At 34.5% G+C, this 7,885-nt stretch overlaps 1 protein-coding gene across 1 annotated transcript in view; it reads right to left on the bottom strand.

Moving 5' to 3' along the window:
- The window catches only part of LOC103680501 (olfactory receptor 6C2-like), a 6,179-nt gene extending 1,158 nt beyond the window's left edge, over positions 1-5,021 (bottom strand). Inside the window, exons 1-4 of the mRNA XM_040626577.1 lie at positions 4,992-5,021; positions 3,868-3,907; positions 278-312; positions 165-229 (exon numbers count right to left, since the gene is read on the bottom strand). Coding sequence (XP_040482511.1) covers positions 165-229; positions 278-312; positions 3,868-3,907; positions 4,992-5,021 — 170 coding nt within the window. The remainder of the gene's footprint in view (positions 1-164; positions 230-277; positions 313-3,867; positions 3,908-4,991) is intronic.
- Positions 5,022-7,885: the final 2,864 nt, after the last annotated feature.

Genomic DNA, 7,885 nt, shown 5'->3' with positions numbered 1-7,885 from the left:
CCACGCCAGGGACTCAAGGCAGCATATCAAAGCTAGGGGGAAGGAGCAGATATTGTCCCAAACGCAAGTCAATGTCTTCTGAATATATTTCAAGTTTTCAAATGCAGAAGAATGAGGAAGGGGATATAGAGCTAAAAGAAACCCTTTTAATATATTCCAAATCAACACAAGATGCCTGGTAGCCAATCTCCAAGAATGGGGGCAGTCTAATAGGGTAGAGAAAAATCTCCTAGGATCCAGAAAGCTGGGAATGGACAGAAAAGCAAAGAAAACTTACCAGAATGAAGACAATGGAGTGGCATCTTTGTAATGCTGAAAGGGCAACAACAACAAAAAACTAAAATTCTTACTCAGCAAAAAGCCCATCAGATATGAAAGCAAAATAAGACATTTTTACACAGAAAAAGCTGAGATAAGCTATTTCCAGTAGAGTTCCACCTAAAAGAAGGCTGAAAGTTCTTTCTTTCTTTCTTTTTTTTAGAGGGAGAGAAAGACAGTGTGTGAGCAGGGGTGTGGGGAAGGACAGATGGAGAGGGAGAGAGAGAATCTTAAGCAGGTCCCACACCCAGGACAGAGCCTGATGTGGGGCTCAATCTCACGACCCTGATATTGTGACCTGAGCTGAAATTAAGAGTCAGATGGTTAATCAACTGAGCCACCCAGGCACCCCAGAATGCTAGAAGTTCTTTGTGCTAAAAACATATGATATCAAATGGAAACTAGATACACAGAAACAAAGAGTACCAGAAATCTTGATTTTGGTCACCCCCTGTTTGTGCACTCTCTCTCTCTCTCTCACTCTCAAATAAATAAATAAATCTTAAAAAAAAAAAGTACTGTAACATCACTTGCATTTATACCCAGAAATCTTCTCCTTTAGTGAAAAGAGAAGACTCTATTGTTGACTTTAAACTTCATAATCAGTTTTATGCTTCTGCTGGAAGTTTTGGAGCTTGATAAAATTAAGCTGCATTGTCATTAAACAGGCCTTTCTAGATCTATTTTTAAAGTGAGATTTCTGTTTAACTACTGTCACCAAAAGTAGTTTTTGTTTCTGTTTTGTGTGTGTGTTTTGAAAAGGAACTCCAATTTTCAGGCTCCCTCCTCTGACTCTTTCTAATGTTTCTCTGATAGTATATATAGACACAGAAATCATTTTAGTACATAGTTTACTACAGATGATGTATATTGAGTGCACTGGCTTAGTGAAGAGCAAAGTAATAACTGCCTACTTTCTGAGTTATTTTTCTTCAATAATCGCTGAAGTTTCCCTTTGGTTGATTTTGTGCACTTATAAGTGAATAAATATTTTCTTACACTGTTCGTCATTTAAAAGAAAGTCTCTTTTAAAGGGCTTTAAACATCATAAACTCTCTCGACTTATAAATATTGATATTCTTACAGTATCAAATTTAACATTTCTTTTATTTGCTAAATATGCAAATAAATTAATAAAATTATTTCATTATATGTCTTTGGAGACCAGGTACCAAAGACATGATGAACCTTTTCGTGTTTTGCAAGAAATAATGTTGGAAACAAGCTCTCAGACATAAGAGGGTGCAGTGGAGATAGCAGACACAAGTTGCTGAGCCAAAAAATAAGACCATATTTTAAGATAAAAGTCTAGATTATTCTTTCTATCGTGTGAAGTATTTGGAAAATTACAAGTTATCTTTTTTCTTCTTTTTATTATTATGATTTTATTAAAGAAATCATGTGTATTATTTAAAAGCCTTAATTTGATAAGCCAAAAGAAAAAAAATGCAAAATCACATAGGGTAGAAATAACTAATCCAATTATTTGGGAGTATATTCTTCCCAACTTTGCCCTCTGTGATTTTACTCAGAAATATTATATACTAATGTGATTAGTAAATGCATGACATCTAGTTGAATACATCACTTGTCACATATCCTATCGTCCTTAAAACATTTTGTGCGCCTATTTACATCTCAATAATTAGAGATATGCATCTATTTAATTTCAGGTTTTTGTGAATATTTATAATCATATTTTAAAACTCATCTCTTTTGACAAGATGTTATGATTTTTCCCCAAGAATTCTCCACTTTTAATGTGACGATACACCTATGTTTATTATTTTTTATTTTTTTTTATTTTTTAAAGATTTTTATATATTTATTTGTCAGAGAGAGAGAGAGAGCACAAGCAGGGGAGGGGAGGTAGAGGGAGAAACATGCTCCCTGCTGAGCAAGGAGCCCGATGCAGGACTCGATCCCAGGACCCTCTGGGATCGTGACCTCAGCCAAAGGCAGATGCTTAACTGACTGAGCCACCCAGACATTCCACACCTCATGTTTAAACCATGGACTAATTACAATCTTTAGATTCCCCTTAGTTTTTGTTCCTAAAAACTATACAGTGTTTGTCAATAGCATCCTTGTAGAAGCAGTTTGCATTTGTCATTAATAATATCACTGAAATTTCTAGGACAAGGGTGTACTTATTTTTTAAATGCTTTTGAATGTCACCAAAGTGACATCCATAATGTTTTTTATCAATATTACACTTCAAGGCCACTGTATGAATATTTGCCTTTGCTTACATGGAAATCACTCTTGCATTCTATTTTTTTAAAAAAAGTTTAGGGCCTCCTGGGTGGCCAATTGGTTTAACATTTTTCCTTAAAAAAACAGTTTTCCCCTAGAGAGTTTTCTCTTTGTTGTTGCCAATTATACCTTATCAACTCATCTTTCTGTAGGATACTAACGAAAAAAGATTTGGGGCTTTGTAAATGTGGGTTTTGGACCGTAGCTACTCCGTAATAGTTCCTAAAGTATCACCAGTTTTTCCACCAATTATTTATAATAACAGCTAGTCAGTAATTTTAGTTTTGAATAAGTATCTCTAGGGGTTACAAGTTTCTTAAATTGATGAGTTTAAAGAAAAATTTCCCTGGAGATCCCATTTTGTTTATTATGTGAATGGCTTTAATCGGTTCCTTTAAAACATTGCCTTTCTATTGATATTGGCTCTGCCAACCCCCACTCTGTGTCCCATTCCCACAGCTAAAACTGCTGTCATATTATGGTGGGAAGACTGACCTAAAGCCATAGTTTTCTGCTGAGCTGTTACACTCACCAGCCACTCAGTGTGATATATTTGAAAGCATTAGCTCTCCAAGCCACCCACAGTCTCTTCATTGTCCTATCCTCAACCTAGAAGTTTCTATTAGAGGCACTGTTTGGGAAAACAACTGACCCTGAACTGTGACTGATTGAAGTTCCTATTAAGAGGCAACATTTGGGAGGCGCCTGGGTGGCACAGCGGTTAAGCGTCTGACTTCGGCTCAGGGCGTGATCCCGGCATTATGGGATCGAGCCCCACATCAGGCTCCTCCGCTATGAGCCTGCTTCTTCCTCTCCCATTCCCCCTGCTTGTGTTCCCTCTCTCACTGGCTGTCTCTCTCTCTGTCGAATAAATAAATAAAAAATCTTAAAAAAAAAAAGCAACATTTGGGAAAATAACTGACCCTGAACTGAGACTGATTGAGTTATATTTGCTTTATTGGCTTTCAGAGATTTTCTTTTCTAATCTAAAAGAGTTCATGGGTCATTAAATAAATCAGTGTCAGGTAATATGTCCTTAACTATCTATATCTAATCTATATATATCATCTATATCTATCTAAAAATTATAATATTTTGGTGAACTATTTACACAAATGTACAGCTTGTTGGAAACATTTCAATCAGTAAAGATCTTATGACTCATTTTATAATTTTTTAAATAGCTTTTCATCACAACATTGGCAAAAATAGATCTAATATGTTATTCAGAGGAAATTGTCATTTAAATCTCTCAAAGGGAAAAATAAGTGAAATCACAAATGTTATACTTACTTTTCTGTGTGCCACTAATAGCTCCAGCTGACTGATAGCCCTGAAGGTTAAAAAGATGACGACGAAAATGTTAACAGGGGCTTGTGTGTGGGCTTCTGGCCATTCTTACTCATGGTCTATCATATTCACTGGTGCTGTAAGATAGCCTGCATCTCTGGATTTCGTATTTCCAACACATGGCAAATATTTTCTTACTTAGGCCTTTTCACTTCTAATGTAGGAAATATCTTCTAGTTGTCTCTCCACTTGAAAGTAGAACACAATTCAGGGACTTCCAAACTATGAGGAACTGTATTTCGTTTGAAGAGTTGGTAAGTCTCATCACTCTAATTTTACACCAATAAGATTGCTTTTTTTTTCTTTTTTTAAAGAACGCCTTTTTTTGGGTGAGAAAGGGCGTTGCTCACAAGACAGAAGCTAAGTATATAAACAAAAGGGTTCTTGGTGTCTCAGATTAAAAAATCACTAATGAATCCCTTGTGTGAGGTACTTGAGCAAGAATCCTGAAAGATGCAATGGTGAGGATGCTTCCTTAGAGACTAGAAGACTCAACAGGAACACCAGACACAGTCGAAAACAAAACAGGGACAATCAATTGATAAAGGAACCAGACAGACTTTTTAAAACTTTGTTTCCATCGCTTATAGCAGCTAAATGATCATAAAAGACCATTTTCTTCTTCTTTATTATTTTTATTATATTTGCTTATAAAAATACAGATAATCAAAAAAGGAAAATATACATAAGTGTAAGTTAGCATACTTTTAATAGTCTTGAATATATCTTTTCGATAATTTTTTGTAATATAACACTGCTTTATATGAATAAGTTAAAAAATATAATTGCTTTTCTTTAAGGAGAAAGATAGCCAACACTGAGATTTCATATGGTTCAATGTAATATATTTCTATTGTATTGAAATATAGAATATGTATATAAACCAACATATTTATATAAATATTATATAGAAGGTAAATTAATTTCGTGTATTTTTATATTTATCATTTATTTATTATTTCTCTGTATTTTAAAGGCAAATATTTATATATTTTGATTATATATTTTATATATATTTTACATGTTATATAACTTGATTTTTCCTTAAAAATATGACGTACACTTACTTTGATGAAGAATTTATGAATATACATCATTTTGAGTGTTCTATGTCTTCTTGGTTATTCCATCACATTTTAAAATAATTCTAAATTTGAAAATTTAATGGTAATTTCTCTGTTATTAAAAGGTCTTTATAATAGCTAACGGTATGGTTATACAGAGCTTTAAAATTGATATTTTTCTTATTTAAAAATTATGTAAAAAGTCACAAGAAGCGTTGTTATAGAAATATATATTTATGAAAGTCCAAATTCCTAGAAGTAGAACTTCAGTTAAAGTATATTCTGAGGCTTGTGAATTATATTATCAATATGCTGTCTAAAATGTGACATATTCCTTCATATACACAACTGTGGTTCAGGGGTTATATACTTTTCTATTATATATTTCTAGCCATTATATTAAATTAAGTTTTATTTATTTATTTGTTTATTTTTAAAGATTTATTTATTTGAAAGAGGGAGAGTGAGCAGGAGGAGGGGCAGAGGGAGAGGGAAAGAATCTCAAGCAGACTGCAGGGAGCCCAACACAGGGCTTGAGCTCATCACCCTGAGACCATGACCAGGGCCAAAAGCAAGAGTTGGAAGCTTAACCAGCTGAGCCATCCAGGCACCCACAAATCTCAAGTATATAATTCAATGGATATTACAGTGAAAACAGCATGTAACTATCAGGTAAAAAGAAAGTGATACAGATAGATGTCACACAGAGGAATGAAAAGCACCAGAAATGAAAACAACATTGATGAAAATGATGTTTTTATTACTTAAAACTTTAAAAAGATTATTGACTGCTAAAATAATAATAATAATAATAATAATAATAATAATAATGTAAGATAAATAACAGCAATAGCACAAATGCTAAATTGGGAGAAATGGAGTTATGTTGTTAGGTTCTTATATTGCATGGGAAGTACTATAATATTACTTTGATGTTAGACTGTGGTAAATTGAAGATGTATACTATAAATTCTAAATCTACTCCTGAAGCAACAATACAAAATGTTACAGCTAGTAACCCATCAAAAAGTAGTGTCTCCTGTCACCCCCAAAGGTGCCCATGTCCTAATCCCAAAACCCACGAGTATATTATTTTAAGTGTCAAAGAAAAATTAAGGTTACAGATGGAATTAAGATTGCTAACTATCTGCCTTTAAAATGGGGAAATTATCCTATATTATTTAGGTGGGCCCAAAGCAATAACAAGGATCCTACTGGAAGAGGGAGGCATAGAAGAAGAGTTAGAGGGATATTTGACCATAGAAAAATGTTCAGAGTGATACAGTGTTGCTGACTTTGAAGATGGAAGGTGTCCATTAGTGAAACAATGTGGGCAGTTTCTAAAGGCTGAAGAGTCAAGGAAATGGATTCTCCCCTAGAGCCACCTTGATTTCTACCCCAGTGAGACTCATGTTGTATTTTTGACTTAAAGGATGCTTAGATGATAAATTTGCCTTGTCTCAAGTCACGAATTGTACTATTTGTTAAGCTGCAGTAAGAATCTAATATAGGAGATAAAATCAAAACATTAAAAAAATCACTTAAACCAAAAGTAGGCATACAAAAGAGATAAAAAATGAAACCAGTAACAGATGGTACAAAAGAAAATAATTAGCAGATGATAGACTTAAATGACATATAAAAATTGCATTCAATATAAATGGTGTAAATACCTGATTAGAAGTCAGAGATTATTGTATTGAATAAACAAACAAAACCCAACTACATCATGTGAACAATAAATCCATTTTAAATATAAAGAAACAAGTATGGAAATGCTAGCACTAATCAAAAGAAATCTGAAATGGGTATAGTAATATTAGACAGCTAGATTTTATTTTATTTTACTATTTTTTAAGATTGATTTATTTATTTGAGAGAGGGGTGAGGGGCAGAAGGAGAGGGAGAGAGAGAATCTCAAGCCGACTTCCCACTGAATGCAGGGCCCAACAGGGGTCTTGATCTCACGACCCTGAGATCATGACCTGAGCCAAAACCAAGAGTTGGACACTTAACTGACTGTACCACCCAGGTGCCCCTAAACAACTAGATTTTAGAGCAAAGTTTAGTATCAGAAATAAGGAAGGTCATTTCAAAATGACGAAGGAGGTCAATTTATTAAAATGGCATAGAAATTCCCAGATTTTATTCTCTTAATAACAGAGTTTCAAAGTACCTGAAACAAGAGACCTGGCAAGCCAGAAAGGGCTGGCAAGATATTCAGGGCACTAAATGAGAAGAACATGCAGCCAAGGATCCTTTATCCAGCAAGGCTGTCATTCAGAATGGACGGAGAGACAAGGAGTTTCCAGGACCAGTAGAAACTGAAAGAATATGTGACCATCAAGTTGGCCGTGCAAGAAATACTAAGGAGGGTTCTATAAAAGAAGAAAGACCCCAAGAGTAATATAGACCAGAAATTTACAGAGACAATCTATAGAAGCAGGGACTTCACAGGCAACACGATGGCACTAAAATCGTATGTTTCGATAGTCACTCTCAACGTGAACAGCCTAAATGCTCCCATGATATGGCACAGGGTTGCAGATTGGATAAAAAGACATGACACATCTTTATGCTGTCTACAACAGACTTATTTGAACCTAAAAATACATCCAGACTGAAAGTGAGAGTATGGAGAACCATTTTTCATGCCAATGTACCTCAAAAGAAAGTTGGGGTAGCAATTCTCTAAGTACCTGAAACAAAAACTGCTAGAATGTAAGGAGAGATGGACAGATACATTATAGTAGGATATTTCAATACTCCTCTCAATAATTGGCAGAACAAATAAACAGAAAGTCAGTAAGGATATGGAGGACTTGAGCAATGCTATCAACAGTGACTAACGGATAGAACAACTAGGCAGAAGATTAACAAGGAAAACGAGGACTTGA

The sequence above is a fragment of the Ursus maritimus genome, unplaced genomic scaffold (genome assembly GCF_017311325.1).
Source record: "Ursus maritimus isolate PB19 unplaced genomic scaffold, ASM1731132v1 scaffold_115, whole genome shotgun sequence".
Classification (NCBI taxonomy): Eukaryota; Metazoa; Chordata; class Mammalia; order Carnivora; family Ursidae; genus Ursus; species Ursus maritimus.
The sequence above is the reverse complement of the archived record's forward strand: the minus strand, read 5'-3'. Positions and strand labels throughout refer to the sequence as shown.